The sequence below is a fragment of the Leopardus geoffroyi genome, chromosome D3 (assembly GCF_018350155.1).
Source record: "Leopardus geoffroyi isolate Oge1 chromosome D3, O.geoffroyi_Oge1_pat1.0, whole genome shotgun sequence".
Taxonomy (NCBI): Eukaryota; Metazoa; Chordata; class Mammalia; order Carnivora; family Felidae; genus Leopardus; species Leopardus geoffroyi.
The window spans coordinates 16,622,927-16,644,193 of record NC_059339.1 but is presented as its reverse complement, the minus strand read 5'-3'; the positions used below and the strand labels follow the sequence as shown (position 1 = coordinate 16,644,193).

The 21,267-nt window shown below is 47.1% G+C and overlaps 1 protein-coding gene across 1 annotated transcript; it reads left to right on the top strand.

Moving 5' to 3' along the window:
- Positions 1–6,685: 6,685 nt before the first annotated feature.
- On the top strand, positions 6,686–14,897 carry PLA2G1B (phospholipase A2 group IB). The gene is made up of 4 exons (XM_045458174.1): positions 6,686–6,807; positions 11,083–11,242; positions 11,755–11,882; positions 14,685–14,897. The coding sequence occupies exons 1-4, from the start codon at positions 6,774–6,776 to the stop codon at positions 14,807–14,809; spliced, it is 447 nt and encodes a 148-aa protein (XP_045314130.1). The 5' UTR covers positions 6,686–6,773; the 3' UTR covers positions 14,810–14,897.
- The last annotated feature ends 6,370 nt before the right edge of the window (positions 14,898–21,267 follow it).

Below are 21,267 nucleotides of genomic sequence, written 5' to 3'. Positions count from 1 at the left end.
CCCTCTCTCTCAAAAATAAATAAATAAACATTAAAAAAAAAAATTAGCTCAGGAGAACCTGGCTGGCTCAGTTGGTAGAGCATGTGACTTTTTTTTTTTTTTTAACTAATCTCTACACCCAACAATGGGGCTCAAACTCACAAGCCCCCCCCCCGCCCCGCCCCCAGATCAAGAGTCCATACTCTACTGTCTGTACCCTACAGCATATGACTCTGGATCTTGGGGTCATGAGTTCAAGCCCCATGTTGGGGGTAGAGTTTGCTCAAAAAAAAAAAAAATTAGCTTAAAATGGATTAAAGACTGAAATGTAAGACCTGAAACTCCTAGAAGAACTCCTAGAAGAAAGCAGAGAGGAAAAGCTTCATGGCATTGGAGTTGGTAATGGTTTCTTAGACATGATACCAAAAGCACAGGCAACAAAAGCAAAAATAGACAAATAGGACTACATCAAACTGAATCATTTGTGTACTTAAAAGGGGCACCTGGGTAGCTCAGTCGGTTAAGGGTTCGACTTCGGCTCAGGTCATGATCTCATGGCTCATGGTTTGGAGCCTCACATCCAGCTCTGTGCTGACAGTTCAGAGCCTGGAGCCTGCTTGGGATTCTGTGTTTCCCTCTCTCTCTGCCCCTCCTCCACTCACACTCTGTCTCTCTCTCTCTCTCTCAAAAATAAATAAACATTTAAAAAAAAATTTTTTTTTAATTTTTTTTTTCAACGTTTATTTATTTTTGGGACAGAGAGAGACAGAGCATGAATGGGGGAGGGGCAGAGAGAGAGGGAGACACAGAATCGGAAACAGGCTCCAGGCTCTGAGCCATCAGCCCAGAGCCTGACGCGGGGCTCGAACTCACGGACCGCGAGATCGTGACCTGGCTGAGGTCGGATGCTTAACCGACTGCGCCACCCAGGCGCCCCTTAAAAATTTTTTTAAAAAAGATACAACAGGGGTGCCTGGATGGCTCAGTTGGTTGAGCATCTGACTCTTGATTTCAGCTCAGGTCATGATCTCACAGTTGTGAGATCGAGCCCTGTGTGAGGCTCCTCGCTAGGTGTGGAGCCTGCTTAAGATTCTCTTCCTCTCCCTCTCTCTCTGTCCCTCCCCCGACCCAAAACAGGACACAACAAAGTGAAAGGTGACCGACTGAATGAGAGAAGGTATTTGCAAATCATCTGATAACAGGTTACTATCCAGAATACATAAAGATATTCTCTGGATGGACTGTGTGTGGAAAAAAGGTTTAGATAACTTTGGTATACCGCCTCAATTTGCTCACCTGTAAGGGCACTTGATCGTAGGTTAACCTGTGTATAGCTCTTCATATCTTTCCTGGCCCAGCACTCGATGCCGCTGCTGCTGTTCCTGTTTTGTTGCTGTTGACGAGAGCTCTGGACTAAGAGGCAGGTGCACACAGGCTCAAATCCTATCCCTACCCCTTTCTAGCTGTGTGGTTTTGAGCCAGTTACTTAAGGTCTCTGAACCTGTTTCATCATCTGTAAAATCGGGAAGGTGAGGACCACGATAATAACTGTGTCAGAAGGTTGTTGTTAGGCTGGAAAACAACGTATGTGAAGCTCTCAGCACAGCGCCAAGCAAATAGAAGCACTCAGCACATGGCAGCCGGTAGCTGCTTTTAAGCATTTCCTGGAAGCAAGAGCTTTGTCCTTCAGGGGCCGGGCAGGTGTGACCTTGCTGGAGTGTGGGTACGCTGTCACCTGAAGAAGCCGTGAAGCTATCCTTAGCTGTTCTTTCCACTGGAGAGTGTGTTTTTCCCAGGCTGGGAGAGGCTGGGTGGTACACACCTGTGCATGAATCTGGTGCAGCATAAGGTCATGGTACAAAGAATGTATGTAGAGCTTGGCGGGGTACTCAGTGCCTGCCGGGTGCATTCCTCCACCAACCCTGTGTCCCCTGCAGAGGTCTGGGTTGTTACATTTAGCACGTCTCTTTCCAGGGGGAGAGGGTTCTAGTAGCACGACCCCTCCCCCACCGGGGCTTTGCCCAGCATGAAATACACTTGAGAATTTGTCCAGCTCACCTCTGTGGAAGGCCTCCAGCTGGTTGAGGAAGGAGGAGAAAAGGAGGGAAGCAGGCAGGACTAAACCTCTTTTGGGTCTCAGGGCCCTCAAGCGCTCCCCCAACCCACTACCACCGTGCCTGGTCCTGAGGCGATACTGTGGTATCGTAAGCACCAGATCCAACTCACATCTCAGTTGTGCTGAGTGACACTGGGGCTGTCCCTTAACCTCTCTGAGTCTCAATTATCCTCTCTGAAAAAATGGAGTTTGAAACTGGACCCATCTCAGAGGTTTATGCCAGGTTCTTGGCATGGGACCTGGAGTAGAGTTAGTCTGCAGTAAACGGTAGTTAATACTATTAGTCTTAGAAGATTTGTAGCACCAACTTCTCCTCCTTCCTCAGACCCACCAGGAGCAGTGCTTGGTCCTCTGTTTTGTTCCGACCCCAAAGAACCCACACAAGAAGGATTTAGAATTTTGCTGGCCAAGCCTTCCCTTTCCTGAAGCAGTTGTCACTCATTCTGGAGGCTAACAGACCTACCCTTCAGTCAGGCTGATGTGGGGCCCTGAGCTAACTTTACTCTCCCAGCCCCCGCCTACCCCTTGGTGGGCACTGGGACAGTCTGTGTATCATCCTGAACAGCACTGTCCAATAGAGCCCTCTGTGATGATGGAAATAGTCTATATCTGTGCTGTCCAATACTGCAGCCACTAGACACATGTGGATTGAGAAACTATTTTTTTAAATGTTTATTTATTTATTTATTTTGAGAGAGAGAGAGAGCAGGGCAGGGGCAGAGAAAGGGAGAGAGAGAGAGAATCTCAAGCAGGCTCCTTGCTGTTGGCACAGAGCCCGATGCAGGGCTCGAACCCACTAGCCGTGAGATCATGAACTGGGCTGAAATCAAGAGTAGGACACTTAACCGACTGAGACACCCAGGGGCCCCAAGAAACTAATTGTTGATATTATTTAATTGTAATGAATTTAAGTAGCTACATGTGGTTAATGGCTACCGTACTGGACAGATGTAGAAACCTTAGGCACATATGGGGCGCCTGGGTGACTCAGTCAGTTGAGTGACCGACTTCGGCTCAGGTCATGATCTCATGGTTTGTGAGTTCGAGCCCCGCATTGGGCTCTGTGCTGACAGCTCAGAGCCAGGAGCCTGCTTCAGATTCTGTGTCTCCCTCTCTGTCTGCCCCTCCCGCACTCACTCTCTGTCTCTGTCTCAGAAATAAATAAACATAAAAACAAAAAACAAAAAAAACCCTTAGGCACATATGAAGCAAAGGATGACTTAAAATCCTGGGTCCAGTGGGGGAAGAGTCAGTCCCAAGCAAACAAATCACTTGCCCTTGCTGGGCCTCAGTTTCCCCATCTGTTTACTAAAAGCTGTTTCAGTGTTATCTCATTAGCTGAAGGAATTTTCCTGGGGTTACTGGTTTGGGATAAAATAGGGGAGCCCTTCCAGACGGATTTCTTCTTTTTTTGGCCCCGGTACATGCTCAAGGGAAAAGTATAGAGAGCTGGAATCCTGGAGGGCTTGAGCAGAGGCCACAGGGTTAGACTTAGGCCAGTTGATTCTGTACTGACTCGGACATGGCATAACCTTACCCAGCGTAGAAGGAAATGGTTCAGCGGGAAGAAGCAGGTATGGGTTCACGTCTGGGCATGGCCATTTCCAGCCCTACCTCAGGCTGAGCCTCAGTGTCCTCATCTGGAATGTGGCCAAGATGCATCCCAGGACAAGAGATGATTAAACATAACATGGCAGTGCGATGAAAGTGGCACTTAACCTCTGATCTTCCTCCCGCAAACCTATAACCAATCCGTATTCTGATTAGAAGAGAAACATCAGACAAATTGTAACAGAGGGGCATCCTATGATATACCTGACTGCATTTCCTCACAACTACCAAGGTCATCAACAATAAGGGAGTCTGAGAAACTATCACAGCCAAGAGGAGACTACAAAGACATGACAACTTAATATAATGTGCTATCTTGGATTGAATCCTGGAACAGGAAAAGGACATTTGGTGAGAACTAAAGAAATCTGAATAAACTATGGGCTTGAGTTTTACTAATATCCTTTCTGATACTAATCATGTATCAATGTTGGTTCATGAATTGTAACAAATATACCATTTACTAATGTTAGATATGTTACTAATGCAAGATATTATAACAGGTGAAGCCTATGGGAGAGGGCAAGGTGGGGGAGGAGGGTATGTGGGGACTCTCTACTCAGGAAAAGTAAGTAAATGAATAAACACATAAAGTAAAAATAATAGGGTCTGCCTCCCCACCTCACAGGGCTGTTGCAGAAATCATGTGAGTACTAAGTAGGAGAGCACCAAGTAAACTGATTATAAAATAGAACATATTATGTGAGGAGTGCCTGGGTGGCTCAGTCTGTTAAGTGTCTGATTTCAGCTCAGATCATGATCTCATGGTTGGTGGGTTTGAGCCCCACATCAGGCTCTGTGCTGACAGCTCAGAGCCTAGAGCCTGCTTCAGACTCTGTGTCTCCCTCTCTATCTGCTCCTCCCTCACTCATGCTCTGTTCTGTCTCTCTCATGTCTCTCAAAAATAAATAAATGTTAAAAAAATTTTTTTTAAAGAACATATTAGCGGCGTCTGGGTGGCTCAGTCAGCTGAGCGTCCGACTTCAGCTCAGGTCATGATCTCACAGTTCATGAGTTCGAGCCCCTCGTCAGGCTCTGTGCTGGCAGCTCAGAGCCTGGAGCCTGCTTCGGATTCTGTGTCTCCCTCTCTCTCTGCTTCTTCCCTGCATACACTCTGTCTCTCTCTCTCAAAAATAAATAAAGATTCAAAAAATTAAAAAAAAGAACATATTATGTGAAATATCTAGAATAGGTAAATCTATAGAGACAGAAAGCATATCAGTGGTTGCCAGGGGCTGGGAGAGAATGACTGCTAAGGGGTATGGGGTTTCCTTTGCAGGGGTGGGGAGAATGAAAATGTTCTGGAACCAGAGAGGGTGGTTGCACAACACTGAATGTAATAAATGCCTCTGAGTTGTTCACTTAACTTTTTTTTTTAAGTGTTTGGTTTGGCAATCTCTATACCCAACATGGGGCTTGAACTCATAACAACCCTGAGATCAATAGTCGTATATTCTTTAAACTGAGTCAGCCAGGCACCCCTGGATTGTTCACTTTAAAAATAAAATGGTTGAGGGGCACCTGGGTGGCTCAGTCGGTTGAGTGTCTGACTTCAGCTCAGGTCATGATCTTGTGGTTGGTGGGTTTGAGCACCGCATCAGGCTCTGTGCTGACAGCTCAAAGCCTGGAGCCTGCTTGGGATTCTGTGTCTCCCTCTCCCTCTGCCCCTCGCCCACTCACACTCTGTCTCTCTCTGTCTCTCAAAAAAAAACAAACATTAAAAAAAAAAAAACTTAAAAAAAATGGCTGGGGCAACTGGGTGGCTCAGTTGATTTGAGTGTCTGACCTTGGCTCAGGTCATGATCTCACAGTTTGTGAGCATTGGGCTCTCTGCTCTCAGTGCAGAGCCCACTTCAGATCCTCTCTCCCCACCTTTTCTGCACCTCCCCCACTCACTCTCAAAAATAAATAAAACGTCGTTTAATGCTTATTGTTTATGTTTGAGAGAGAAAGAGAGAGAGAGAATGAGCAAGGTGGGGGGAGGAGCACAGAGAGAGGGGGACAGAGGATCTGAAGCAGGCTATGAGCTGACAGCGGAGAGCCCGATGCGGGGCTTGAACTCACGAACCATGAGATCATGACCTGAGCCGAAATCGGATGCTCAACTGACTGAGCCACCCAGGTTCCCCACAAAATAAATAAAACATTTAAAAAACAATAAAATAAAATGGTTAATTTTATGCTATGTGAATTTCTCCTAAAAAATGTTATACAAACATTTGATATGTGTGCTTTCATTCTACAAGTCAGATCCAAGTCTTTGGAACTCCAAAGTCCAGGGTGTCCTTGCAAACCCACACTGGAGAATGAAGGAGGGGTGGTATTAATGTAGTGCAGAAAAATAAAACATGTGCCTTAGAATCAGACATGCCTAGGGTCGCCTGGGTGGCTCAGCCGGTTAAGCCTCCAACTCTTGGTTTCAGCTCAGTTCATGATCTCACAGTTGTGGGATGGAGCCCTGCATTGGGCTCTGCACTGGCAGCATAGAGCCTGCTTGGGATCCTTTCTCTCCTTCTCTTTCTGCCTTTCTCTCTCTCCCTCCTTCCTTCCCTCCCTCAAAAGTAAATAAATAAACTTAAAAAAAGAAAGAATCAGACATGCCTAAGTGTGGGCCCCTGCTCCCCGCCATTAGATGGCTGTGTGACCTCAGGCATGTTACTTCACCTCTCTGAACCCATTTGCTCATCTGTTAAATGCATGATTGATAGGACTATTCACTGAGACCCACAGCTCAGACCCATAAGACATGGAGGCAATGATAGAATTGGGCTGAGTGCAAAGGGGTGGGGGGAGGGTCAAGATTCCAAGCCATACAAATTCCAGAAATAATCCCTTCCATTAAAAGATGCCGATGACCAACACATATCCCCCTTTTTCCAATGATCCCTTGCTGGCAGGGCTTGCTCATCGGTAAAGCTTATTCCTGCAACAGACAGGTTCAAGGCCAATTCAGAGCAGGTTGGGAGCAAAGCAAACACTACAGCCTTATCTTGGAGACATGGTATGGGTATAAAGAGAGAGGCAGTAGGTGGCTTTAGTCCTTTCTCTTGCTCGGCAACTTAACAGGATGAAATTCCTTGTGCTGGCTGCTCTGCTTACAGGTAGGTGAGTCTCCTCAGCTCAGCGCTAAGATCTCACTTCTCTGGAATGGGGGTCACAGGTCACAAGGCTGGCCAGCCTTGGAGGCTTTTTTTGGGGCTCTCTATGGGGCTTAACAGCTCCCATAACAAATTCCCCCACAGTTGGCCTTTCCAACCTCCAGGTCCAAATTCAGATGACCCTCCTCAGAAGGGCCTACCTGCCCTCTACCATATTGCCTTGGCCTGGGGTCTTCCCAGCACCTACATTTGCCTGCAATTTGTATCTTGTTTCTTGTTGATGCATTCCCTTTTCTTAAAGCTTTAATTTTTTTTTTTTTTTTTTTTCAGTAAACTCTACCAACACAGGGCTTGAACTCACAACCCTGAGATCAAGACCTGAGCTGAGGGGCTCCTAGGGGGCTCAGTCGGTTAAGCATCTGACTTTGGCTCAGGTCATAATCTCACAGTGCGTGGGTTCAAGCCCCGCATTGGGCTCTGTGCTGACAGCTCAGAGCCTGGAGCCTGCTTTGTTTTGGATTCTGTGCCTCCTTCTCTCTCTGCCCCTCCCCCACTGAACTCTGTCTCTCTCTCTTTCTCTCACACAAAAATAAAATAAATATTAAAAAAAAAAAAGACCTGAGCTGACATCAAGAGCCGGACACTTAACTGACTGAGCCACCCAGGTGCCCCTCCTTTTTTATCCTCCACCCATATTGAAGTATGGGCTCCATGAGAGCAATGATAGAGCTGTTTGCACCATTTATTGAATGAATCCATGGAATCAGATATTTTGGAATTCAAATCCCACCTCATTCATCCATTCAACTCTGATATATCAGAGCCTCCAACGTATCAGGCTCTGGGTTGAGACTGAGGACTTCTAGATGGACGAGTTCCCCTCCCCTCCCACCACACACACACAGGCACACACATGAAAATTAGCTTTGTGTAGGTCTGGCCTGTGCAAAGAGCAGAGCTGGCTGGATCAGAGACTGAGAAAACAGGGAAGCAGGCGGGGGGGGGGGGGGGGGGTCTGGAGATGGGCCAAGGTAGCCAGGCCACTCCTGTCTGTCTGCTGCCAGTGTGGAGGCTGCTCACAGGGGAGCGTGACCAGCTGCCACCCTCCCTTTGCCCTGGGGTATAAGCATATGGAGTGGCTCCAGTGCGCACGGCAGATCAAGGGAAGAAAGGGCAAGGCATGGGGCAAAAAGATGATACTGGTGGCCACTTGAATGGGACCCCAAAATCATGTAGCGCCCTCTTCAGGGCCCCAAATCTCACAAGGGCTGGCCCTGAAAATGAGGTGAAGGGGTCCTGCCTCCTGAGTCTGCTGTGCCAAGCCTTGTGCCTGGTTTGGGCAAGCACTCAGCTACAAGAAGACTTTTTAAAAACTTATTTAATAGGTACTTATTGAGCACCTACTATGTGTCAGACCCTGGGGAACAAAAGCCCTGAGGCCTGTCCTTGATTTTATGGTCCAGTGAGAGGGAGGCATAAATAAATGACAGATACAGGCTGCTATAGGTACTATGAAGCAAATAACATAAAGAAAAATGATAGCAGAGGAGCCACTTGGCTTAGGTGGTCAAGAAAGAAGAGGTGGCATTTAAAACAAGATCCTCCAGGGGCGCCTGGGTGGCGCAGTCGGTTAAGCGTCCGACTTCAGCCAGGTCACGATCTCGCCGTCCGTGAGTTCGAGCCCCGCGTCGGGCTCTGGGCTGATGGCTCAGAGCCTGGAGCCTGTTTCCGATTCTGTGTCTCCCTCTCTCTCTGCCCCTCCCCCGTTCATGCTCTGTCTCTCTCTGTCTCAAAAATAAATAAACGTTAAAAAAAAAAAAATTAAAAAAAAAATAAAACAAGATCCTCCAGCCTTTTGAAAAGATGACAGGTCAAGGCGACTGGGTAGCTAGGTTAAGCATCCGACTTCAGCTGGGATCATAATCTCCCAGTTCGTGGGTTCCAGCCCCACATCGGGCTCTGTGCTGACAGCTCAGAGCCTGGAGCCTGCTTCAGATTCTGTGTCTCCCTCCTTCTCTCTTTCCCCCTACCGCACTGTCTCTGTCTCTCTCTCAAACATAAATAAACATTTGAAAAAAAAAAAAAAAAAAGATGACAAAGTGTGCCAGTCAGAGGGAATGGCAGGTGTGTGGGCCTTGAGGCAGAAGAGAGCTTGTCTTGTTGAGGATGGAAGGCCACACAGGCCTCTTTATGCTCCTGCCCCATCTCAACCCCGCCACATCCCCACCTAACCCATCCTTTTTTTTAAGTTTATTTTGAGAGAGAAAGAGAGAGCAAGCATGTACACGCACATGAGTGGGGGAGGGACAGAGAGAGAATCCCAAGCAGGCTCAGTGCTGTCAGGACAGAGCCCAGCATGGGGCTCAAATTCAGGAACCGTGAGATCATGACCTGAGCTGAAGTCAAGAGTTGGATGCTTAATGGACTGAGCCACCCAGGCGCCTCCCACCTAACCCATTTCATTTTTTTTTTAATTAAAAAATTTTTAAAAAATGTTTATTTATTATTGAGAGACAGAGCATGGGAGGGGCAGAGAGAGGAGAAGGCACAGAATCTGAAGCAGGCTCCAGGATCTGAGCTGTCAGCACAGAGTCCGACACGGGGCTTGAACCCACAAACTGCAAGATCACGACCTGAGCTGAAGTGGGACACTTAACCCACTGAGCCACCCGGGCGCCCCTCCCACCTAACCCATTTTAGATTCCCCTTACCATGCTCAGAGCCTGGAGCTCTAACAAAGGATCCGATTTCCTTATTTATTTCATTTATTGCTTACTGTTTTTCTACCCTACTAGGGAGCTTTATAAACTCAAAAGCATTGAGCTTTATAAACTGAATGAGGTTACAGATTTTCTATTTGCTCACTGATGTATTTCAGTTCCTACAGCAGTGACTGGCCCATAATTGGTGCTCAATAAATATTTGCTGGATAAATAATGGGGACCTCATAGAAAACATATGTTTACACAAAAACTAGTGCACAACTGTTAATAGCAGCACTATTCATGAGAACCAAAAAGTATAAACAACCCAAATGTCTATCAAGTGATAAATGGATAAACGAAATGCGGTCTCTCCACACAGTGGAATACTATTCAACTATAAAAGGAATGAAGTATTGATATATGTTATAATGTGGATGAACATCAAAAACATTGTGCTAGGGGTGCCTGGGTGGCTCCGGAGGTTAAGTATCGGACTCTTGATTTCGGCTCAGATTATGATCTCACAGTTTGTGAGTTCAAGCTCGGCTTCCGGGCTATGTGCTGATAGTGCAGAGCCTGCTTGGGATTCTCTTTCTCCCTCTGTCTGTCTCTCCTCTGCTCTCATGCTCTATCTCTCTCAAAATAAATAAACTTTTTTTAAAAAGGACTGGTAAACTTAAAAAAAATTATGCTGTATGATTCCATTTAAATGAAGTGTTCATAATAGGAAAATCCATAGAGTTTACTGGTTGCCAGAGGGGAGAGGAGAAAAGGGGAAGGAATGCTAATGGGAACAGGATGTTCTTTTGGGGGTGATGAAAATGTTCTAGATTTAGTGGTGATGGTTCCACAACTCTGTGAATATACTAAAAACTACAGAAATGTACATTTTTAAAACTATTTTTTATTTATTTTTGAGAGTTTGCAAGCGCGCTTGAGAGGGGAGAAGGGCGGGGGGTGGGGAGCGACAGAGGATCAGAAGCCGGCGCTGCACTGACAGCAGCTATTCCAGTGCAGGGCTGGAACCCACGAACCCTGAGATCATGACCTAAGTCCAAGTCTGACGCTCAACTGACTGAGCCACCCAGGTGCCCATGAAATGTCCATTTTAAGTGTTTAAATGGTGAATTTTGTTATGTGAATTTTATCTCGATAAAAAAAATTTTTTTTAACGTTTATTTTTGAGACAGAGACAGAGCATGAATGGGGGAGGGGCAGACAGAGAGGGAGACACAGAACCGGAAGCAGGCTCCAGACTCTGAGCCATCAGCCCAGAGCCCGATGCGGGGCTCGAACTCACGGTCTGTGAGATCGTGACCTGAGCTGAAATCGGACGCTTAACCGACTGAGCCACCCAGGCGCCCCTCCATAAAAAATATTTTTAAAAAGCTTTATAAAAAGAAAAAATCCTCATTTACATTACCAGGTTTCTGTGTCCAGCTCTCTTCCGAGGAGGCAGCTGGAGGGGTGGAAGGCAGCGTGGGGCCAGAGACCAGGCAGGAGGCAGTGGGGCCCCTGGGCGCTGGCAGAGCCAATCAGGATGGATTTAAACTCTGGCTGTGTTTTCTTGCAGTGGGTGCTGCTGAGGGGGGCGTCAGCCCGCGGGCAGTGTGGCAGCTCCGCAACATGATCAAGTGTACGATCCCCGAGAGTGACCCCGTGAGGGATTACACCGACTACGGCTGCTACTGTGGCCTGGGTGGATCCGGCACGCCTGTGGATGAACTGGACAAGTGAGTGATTGATCGGCAGGGAGAGGGGAGTGCCCGTGCGGTGGGGGGAGGGCACAAGCCAAGGATCTCACGAGGAGGCACAGAAAATGGATTTGCATATTTGCTAAGGGTAACATATTTTCAACTCTTGTATAAACAAAAATGCTCCAAGAGGCCCCTGAATCCAGTGCTCTCGGTTAGGAGCAAAGGCGGAAGGTTGATGTCAAGCAATAGTGGATGCTGCTGCCCTCTAGTGGTAGAATATTGCATCACAAAACACCACAGCGTCGATTGGATTGTCCTCTTCCAGCAGTGGTTAAGACTCTCACTGCATCTTCAGAACACATACGTGATTGTACGATATTCCTGCAACCCATTTTTAAATCGCCTTCAATAAACACGATAAAAGGACTTACATTTTTCAAGCCACAGGATAAATATCTTCCGGAGCATGTCAGCTAAATCATTCCCCTTAATGAGCCTGCCCTGCTGCCCTGCCCCTGCCTGAGCTCTGTCCTTCCCCCACTCTTTAGGTGTTGCCAGACACACGACCACTGCTACTCACGAGCCAAGAAACTGGACAGCTGTAAATTCCTCCTGGACAACCCCTACACCAAAACCTACTCATACTCATGCTCTGGCTCTGAGATCACCTGCAGCGGTAGGTTAACTCCTTTGTGGAAGAAATAATAGTAATGATATCCACCATTTATTGATCGCCTTGGTGCCAAGCTGTGTCTCCTTTAATCCTGGCAACAATCCTATGAGATAGGTATTATTATTATACTTGTTTGACAGATGAGGAAACTGGGGCACCCACTGTTTGGGGCTTTTTTTTTTTTTTTAGCAGTTTCAGAACTTTTGAAATTTTTTTATTAATGTTTATTTTATTTTTGAGAGAGACAGAGTGCGAGCAGAGGAGGGGCAGAGAGGGAGGTAGACACAGAATCCTAGGCAGGCTCCAGACTCTGAGCTGTCAGCACAGAGCCTGTTGCAGGCTCGGACTCATGAACCATGAGATCATGACCTGAGCAGAAGTCGAAGTCAGACACTTAACCGACTGAGCCACCCAGGCGCCCCATTTGGGTTTTTCTGGGGGGTTTTGTTTTTGTTTTTGAGAGACAGAGAGAGAGAGATAGAATGCGGGAGAGGGGCAGAGAGAGAGGGAGAGAGAGAATCCCAAGTAGGTTCTGCACTGCTGGCACAGAGTCCTACAAGGAGCCTATAGGGGCTCCATGTCACAGATTGTAAATTCATGACCTGAGCCAAAATGAAGAGTCAGATGCTTAACCAACTGAGCCACCCAGACACCCTGGGGTGTCTGGTTTTGAACAGGTTTATATGGCTCCAAGGTCTCTGTTCTTAACTGCCATGCTATATAGCTTCGTTATTTCATGAAAGGAGCTTAGAACTACCATTTATTAGTTTCTTATTACATACCAGGGAGTATGGTGAGCATATATATGTTTTATTAATCCCATTTTACAGGTGAGGAAGCTGAGGCTCAAAAATAGCTACTTGCCCAAAATCACAGAGCTTGTAAGTGGTAGGGTCAGCATTTGAACTCAGTTGTTTCTGATTTCAAAGGTTCTGGTCTTAACCACTAAGTTATGCACAGCTCATGGTGAAATGTGTCCCTTTATGAAGGTGGTTCTGAAGGGCAGACAGTTCAGAGGTGAATAGTATTGTCATGCTAGGCTAGCATTCTAGATTTTCACTACTCTTTTCTATGCACTCACAGATGGGTCCCACTTTCCAAAACTGTACATACATCATTGGAATAACTGTAACTCAAATCCAGAGGGCCAAGAAAAAAGTTACCAGGAATCCCACCATCTTTTTTAAAGCACTGTTAAAGTTTATTTATTTATTTGTTTATTTATTTATGGGGGGGGGGGGTGGATCCCAAGCATGCTGTCAGCACAGAGCCTGATCTGATGCAGCAACTTGAGATCATGACCTGAGCCGAAATCAAGCATCAGATGCTTAACCGATGGAGTCACTCAAGAGCCCCAGGAATCCCACCATCTTAAGGAATAAACGATTTCATAGCTCTGTGTTTATTTGTGCTTATCCTTGGAATAACGTTTTTATCGTTTTAATCATAGCTAGGCACGTGCCCACCTCAAGTCCTTTGTTCCTTCTGCATGAAACACTTCCCATGTGAAGTCTCATTCCAGGACTTCAAATGTCGCTTTCTCTGTGCAGCCTTCCCTTTTATTTTTTTAATTTACTTATTATTTTTTTTTTAGAGAGAGAATGCAAATAGGAGAGAGGGGCAGAGGGAGAGAGAAAGAATCTTAAGCAGGCTCCATGCTCAGTGCAGAGCCCAAAGCGGGGCTCAGTCCCATGACCCTGGGATCATGACCTCTGCCCCTCTCCCCCACTCACTCTCTCTCTCTCTCTTAAAAAAAAAAGGATCAGAGAGAAACAAAACTTTAATAAGATTATTGAATGTAAGCAGAAGTACATAATTAAATTATAGATAACAAATTTGAAATGCATTTTAAAAGTTATCATTGTTGTTTCTTTTGGCTATAAAAATAAACAAGGCCAAAGTAGTGTAATTTCAAACTCTACAGAAATATATCATGGAAAGTGGAAGGTGCCTATAATCCTGCTACCCAAGATAACTAGTTAGATGCATTGCCCTTCATTTTCCTTTAATAAAATATCTTGGAAACATTTCCACATATAGGTGTACTTAATTGTTTTAAATATCTGTATAATATTCTACTGTAAGAATGTTCTGCAATTTTTATTTTTATTTAAAAAAATTTTTTACATTCATTTATTTTTGAGAGGCAGAGTATAAGTGGGGAGGGGTAGAGAGAGAAGGAGACAAAATCCAAAGCAGGCTCCAGGCTCTGAGCTGTCAGCACAGAGCCTGACGCGGGGCTCAAACTCACAAACTGTGAGATCATGACCTGAGCTGAAGTCGGACGCTTAACCAACTGAGCCACCCAGGTGCCCCTGTTCTGTAATTTTTAAAATGTGTTTTAAAGTAGAGAAATTTGCTTGCTAAACTTCACTAAGTTTATATGCACAATACTTTGCTGCTTCGAGTATATGTTTTAGTGTTTTCCATATTGTTTATAAATTGCTTGCCTATGTTATCAAAGATCTATAGCTCTGTGGGTTATAAGAGCTCATTTAGGGATGTGAAACAGATAGGACTTTCCTAACAGCATCGATCACACCTAGGATTGCCAGAGTAAACACATGTTGTCCAATTAAATTTGACTTCCAGATAGACAATGAACATTTTTTATTCTACATTCCAAACATTGCAATTTTTTTTTTGTTTTTCTGAAATTCTGGTATTTTTATTTGCTTAATCTATCAAACCCAAATTTGTATGAATGTAATGGCCATTATTTATTCCAGTTAATTCTTCCTTCCCTCCAGACTGGACAAAGCAGGATCTACCTTGGCTCAGTCCTCTCCTCTTGCTCTTTTCCAGATGAAAACAAACCCTGTGAGGCCTTCATCTGCAACTGCGACCGCAATGCTGCCATCTGCTTTTCAAAGGCCCCATATAACAAGGAGCACAAGAACCTGGACACCAAGAAGTACTGTAAGAATTGAGTGTCACCTCTGGAGAGCATCATCTCCACCCACCTCATGCCCTTCACTTTACTCTGTGTCCTCCAATAAAGCACTTTGTTGAAAAGCCTCACGTTTGCATATTGTTTTATCCTCTGTCTATGCAACATGACTAAGTGTCTTCCTAGTTCTTTGTAAGCATCATTAGTTTTAGCCTTGGATGTTGAATGACAGGGATATTTCTAGGAAGTGAACACCGTTAAGACCTGAATAATGATTAGCCACTGATTATTGCCAGATCAAAATATATAATCTATCCTCGTAGGTAAAAACCTACCTCTTTTTCATTACCCCAAGGGCTGAGGGAGAGGGAAAACAAATTCCTTAAGCAATCTTTTCATGAGCATCTGATGGGTACTCATTAAAGGAAATGTAATACGGGAAACACTAGTACAGTGGCTGAGACTGAAATGAATACATAAGGGGCACCTGGGTGGCCCAGGTGGTTAAGCGTTAAATTCTTGATTTGTTTCCGCTCAGGTCATGATCTCGCCGTTCATGGGGTGGAGCCCCACATCGGGCTCCTCGATGACAGTGCAGAGTCTGCTGGGGCTCTCGCTCTCTCTCTCTCTCTCTCTGCCTCTCCCGCAATCCTGCGCGAGCTCTTTTTCTCTCAAAATTAATTAAAAAAAAAAATAAATGAATACATAATTAAACAAACTTAATTGGGAGCGTTCTGAAGTAGCGATTATATCTCCGCAGCCGCAGTATCATCAGTGCTTACCACGTCACACACGTTCATTAAGTAATTGTTCAACGAGGGTACATCTTGGCGCCAAGGTTTGCAGCAGTCCAGGAAAAACCACGTGGCTCTATTTACCTTTTCAGATCACGTGATCCTGCACCACAAGGATCCCGCCCCCCCCCCCCCCCCCCCGGGATTTCAGAGTAGGAAATATGATTGGTATCTTGTGGACACGTGGTTCCTCTTTTTATATTGGTGAAAAGCGGCCCAACCCCCGCCCTACCTCCGCACCTCCCAGGCTCTGGCCTGGCTTCCTCGCGCGTCAGCCGGGGCCAGCGCAGGCGCAGTCGCAGTGGTTAGTAACGGTTGCTCCAGTCGGCGTGCGGGTGAGGTGGCGGGCGACGGCCCCGTGCGCCGCTTCCTGGGTCTTAGGTGCGTTGCTCTCCAGGGTCACAATACGGCCGGAAGGACAGCGGGCGGGCCGAGGGTGAAAAAAGAGCGAACTCACGTGGGTATGACGTTGGGTCCCACCTCCCTGCCTTGCGCGTCCAGGTCTGTGTCTCTCGGCCCCACACACGCCCCTTCTTCCCCCAGCCTCCCTGCCAGTTTCCGGTCGGTAGCTCCTCCGGGCTTTTATCCCGGAAAGGGACGAGGGGGCCGGGAAGTTGGGGTGCAGGGAGCCAAACTGGGGCGAGGAGAGAGGCGAGTGGATATTGGGCGAACGAAGGGTTTTTGCACCCCAAGTCCGCACTTGAATCCCCAACCCCCACTCTCAAGAGGGGGAAAAAAAAGGTGACCTCCCTGCTTTTGCCTTTGTTGTTACCTCCATTTGAAATGCTCCCCCTTTTCCCGCCTGGTGCTTGCCTGTTCATTTTTCCAGGACCTTGTTGGGGTCACCTCAAGAAGTTTCTTGAGCCTTGCCCTCCTTCCCTCCCAAAGTACAGTTGCGCAGTTACCCCATTGGGTTTCTAGAGCATTAAAGAAAGAGGGTTCAGGGGCACCTGAGTGGCTCAGTCGGTTGAGCATCCGACTTCAGCTCAGGTCACGATCTCGCAGTCCGTGAGTTTGAGCCCCGCGTCAGGCTCTGGGCTGATGGCTCAGAGCCTGGAGCCTGTTTCCGATTCTGTGTCTCCCTCTCTCTCTGCCCCTCCCCCGTTCATGCTCTGTCTCTCTCTGTCTCAAAAATAAATAAACGTCAAAAAAAAAAAAAAAAAAAAAAAGAAGAAGAAGAAGAAGGTTCAGAACGGGATGGACGGGATTTGATTACTGGCCTGGTCATGCCAGGTGACCTTGGGCTAGTTACATGAAATCTCCGAGCTTCAGGATCCTCCTCTTTCAAAAGAAATAATAGTGTGCAGATCAGAGGGTTGTGGGAATTGGGTGAGTCAATGCCTTGTAAAATGCTTCCTACAGAAATGCTTATTGTATAGTTACTGTTCATAAATACTATTTTCCCAAGGGGAAGCAAATGGAAGAATACTCTTTATTTTCTTTAGAAAGACGTTATTGTATCAAGCCAGACTTGGCTTCTGTAAATTCTTTTTGAAAGACAGATACACACAAAGGAAATGTGGCTCTGGAGAAGATCCATGGGAGTCTAGTTAAAGGAGTACTCAAATAGGAGACCAAGGTTTAGCCTATTGATAGCAGCTGATAACTGCTTACTATACGTGCCTCCGGTACTGGGCTATGAGCTTCAGATGCATCACTACCTTTTTAAGTTTTCATTAACAACCTAATGAGGTAGCTACTAGCATCCTGATTTATAAAGATATTGAAGATTAACCACTTGCCCAAATTCACATAACTAGTAAACAGCAAAACAGGGATGGAAATCCAAGTCTGTCTATATACTAAGAGTTTCGGTTCCATGCTATAATTCCTTTTCTAATAAAAAACCCACTGTCCTTTCTTGGACGTTTTTTTTTTTTTTTTTTTTTTCTTCATGAAGTAGAATTTATGTTTTGTGACATCAAAAATTTAAAAATCTGGATCTCAGAGCACCCATCTTGAATTTCAACAAGGATAATGTATCCGGAATCAACTTTTATATTTGGTGGCAACCTCTGCTATTCCTAGGAGTGGAGTAACTGACTCATCCTGGTTTTAGCACTGAAAGTCCTGCATCCCAGGAAACCCCCTCAATACTGGGCGATATGGGACAGTTGGTCACCCTGCTTAGAGGAGTGTTGAATTTCCTAATGGTCCTTAAAGCGATCCTCTCAGGAAAAGTCTGACATTCACTGAAGACTGATTCTTATGCGTGGCCAAGCATTTCTTGTGGGGTTAACTCTTACTAAGTGAGCAAACGTGTTGTAAGATATTTCGCATAGCGCTTGGGATATAGTGTGCTTAATAAATTCTATTATTTAAGAGAGAGGTGAGTGAAAGAGCGGACCTAGGCCGGCCAACTCCGTTTTGTTCTGTGTCCTCCATCTTGAGTGACTGTCCCCGACATGGCCCCCTTTCCAGGAAAACTGCAGAAAGAAATTCCCGCTCAAACTTCAGACCACGCCTCCTTGAGTAACTTCCCGCTCACCTGTTCAAACTTCCCGTTCAAACCATGCCCGGCAACCTGCGCATCGGGACTCTGAACCTTCCCCAGCCAATCGGCTAAGGGAACGACCATTACCCCCACCAACTGTCCCTAGATCCCTATAAAACCTTTGTGCTTTTTGAAACTCGTGCTCTCTCTCCGGCATCTCATCGCTGCGTCGGTGCAGGTAGGGGATTGAGCTCAAGCTAGCTCAAATAAAGGCTCTTAGCTTTTGCATCGGACTCGGCTCCCTGGTGGTCTTTGGGGATCACGAATTCTGGGCATAACATTTGGGGGATCATGCGGGGTCCCCAAGACCCCCGAGGGGCCCCCAACCCGGAGAGCCTGACTGGCCACGGTTAGTGACTGTTTGTTCCCTGTCTCTTCTGTGTGAGCTCATTTCTGAAATTCTGGTAGTGCCTGGCACGGTCTAAGTGGACACATGGGAGGACCACGGGCCGGGAGTTTCGGAAGACGTTCCGATACTCCCTTCTGGAGGGACATGGATTCCCTCAAAGATCTGAGACGAGGCGGGTCACTCCCGCCAGTCGGTGTGAGGCCGTCGTCTAGCTTTCAGTTTTGCTTCCACGGAGTTGGAAGACTGTTTCTAGGGGCCCTCTGTTTGTCTGTTTCTGTGTTTCTCTGTTTTGTTCTGTGGACTTACTGGACGGACATTATGGGACAGATTCAGACTACTCCTCTATTGATCACTTTAAGGATGTCAGGGGAAGAGCTAACAACCTCAGTGTGGAAGTCCGAAAGCGTCGGTGGCAGGTTTTTTGTTCTAGCGAGTGGCCAGCTTTCAATGTCGGATGGCCGCCAGAGGGAACCTTCCACCTCCCTACCATCCACCGAGTCAGGGGTATCATCTCTTGGCCTAAGACGGGCCATCCTGATCAGCTCCCTTACATTATCACTTGGCAGGACCTTGTAGAAGACCCACCCTCTTGGCTTAAGCCCTTCCTAGCTCCACGCCCTCCGGAGCTGAAACCCATTCTTGCTTTGCAGGGGACAGAGAAGAAGGAGAACAAGAAAAGTCTTACCCAGCCTTCAGTACCCCTCTACCATGTCCTACAAGGGGGGACTGAAGAAGAATTAATTTTTCCTCCCCCGTATAACCCCCCTAGGATGCTGGAAGAACACCATCCTCCCCCTCTGGGGGAGGCAGACACTGTTCCAAGAGCGGGAGGCGGAAATGCTCCAGTGGGAAGCCCGCCCTTTACCAGACAAAGGGCTCAGAGGGAGCAATCCGCCTCCGCCTCCGACTCCACTACTCTGCCCCTGCAAGCCACCGGACCCCCAGACGTGGAGGGGAATCAGCCCCATCACTATTGGCCTTTCGCCACTAGTGACCTCTACAATTGGAAAGCTCAGAATCCTAAGTTTTCTGAGAAACCGGCAGGGCTTATTGATTTATTAGACTCTGTTCTTTTTACCCATCAGCCCACGTGGGACAATTGCCAGCAGCTTTTGCAGGTCCTGTTTACGACTGAGGAGAGAGAAAGAATCCTCGATGAGGCCCGAAAACTAGTTCCGGGCACAGACGGGAATCCCACCACCAACCAGGCTCAGATAGATGCCTCCTTCCCCTTAACTCGGCCCAAGTGGGATTTCAACACGGCAGAAGGTAAGGAGAGGCTCCGGGTCTACCTCCAGACTCTAATGGGGGGGGTCTCCGAATGGCTGCTAGGAAGCCAACCAATTTGGCCAAGGTAGGAAATGTGCAACAGGAAAAAGATGAATTTCCGGCTGCCTTTTTAGAATGGATCATGAAGGCATTCCATATCTCTACCCCCATGGATCCAGAGGCTCCGGAAAGCAAGGCAGCTGTTATCATGGCCTTCGTAAACCAATCGACCATAGACATTAGAAGAGAATTACAGAAAATAGATAGACTAGAAGAAAAAAAGTCTGCAGGACTTACTGGTGGTAGCCAAAAAGGTATATAATAACCGGGAGCCTCCTGAGGATAAGCAGGCTTGTGCCATGGCGGCTGCCAGCAGTAAGCAGACTCGAGACCTGGCCAGAATACTACTAGCTACCACTGCTGACTCCCCCGAGGAATGAGACCGCTGTCTCCAGCAGCTGGCAGACGACTCAAGAGGAGGTAAAGGAACCACCAAGGTGGGGAAGCAGGGGCTGCAGAAATATCAGTGCGCATACTGCAAGGAGATAGGGCATTGGGCCCAAGATTGTCCGAAAAAGGCTGGCGGGAAGGGAAGCAAGACTGATCGAGTAAAAGTCTTAGAGCTAGATGAACTGAGTGATTAGGGCAGTTGGGGTTCGGACCCTCTCCCTGAGCCCAGGGTAACTCTTAAAGTGGAGGGGACCCCTGTTGACTTCCTTGTCAACACTGGAGCGCAACATTCGGTCCTCCGCACCCCACAAGGAAAACTAGCCAGCAAGAAGTCCTGGGTACAAGGGGCAACTGGTATGAGCCAGTATTCATGGACTACCCGAAGAACGGTAGATTTGGGGACGAGACAGGTATCCCACTCCTTTATGGTAATACCAGAATGCCCCCACCCGCTGTTAGGATGGGACTTACTGACCCGATTGGAGCTCAGATAACTTTCAGACAAGGGGGGCCTCGGGTCACCGATGGCAAGGGCCACCCCATTCAGGTCCTGACCATGAAACTAGAGGATGAATACCGCCTCCAGGAGGCGCTCCCGAGAGAGGATAATATAGACAGATGGCTACAAGAATTCCCCTCAGTTTGGGCAGAGACCGGGGGGTGGGGGGAGGGGGGGGGATAGGACTAGCCACTCACAGGACCCTGGTCCTGGTAGAGCTCAAGCCAGGAGAAGGTCCGGTAAGGATCAAACAATACCCCATGTCTCAGGAGGCCCGGAAGGGGATCCAGCCACACATCTGGAGACTACAAAGCCTAGGGGTACTAGTTCCTTGCCAGTCTGCCTGGAACACCCCCCTACTGCTGGTCAAAAAGCATCACACAAATGACTATCCACGTACAAGGTACAAGACCTCCAGGTACAAGACCTCCAGGAAGTAAATAAGAGGGTCACAGACATACACCCAACTGTTCCCAACCCATATAGTCTCTTGAGCTCCTTGGCGCCCTCCAGGGTCTGGTATACTGTACTAGATTTAAAGGACGCCTTCTTCAGTCTGCCGCTGGCACCCCAAAGCCAACCCTTGTTCGCCTTCGAGTGGCATGATCCGGAGGAGGGCTACAGTGGGCAACTCACCTGGATA

Coding starts and splice junctions, on each gene's coding strand:
- PLA2G1B (XM_045458174.1), top strand. CDS start 6,774: ATGAAATTCCTTGTGCTGGCTGCTCTGCTTACAG. Junction 6,808..11,082: donor GCTGGCTGCTCTGCTTACAG/GTAGGTGAGTCT, acceptor GTTTTCTTGCAG/TGGGTGCTGCTGAGGGGGGC. Junction 11,243..11,754: donor CCTGTGGATGAACTGGACAA/GTGAGTGATTGA, acceptor CCCACTCTTTAG/GTGTTGCCAGACACACGACC.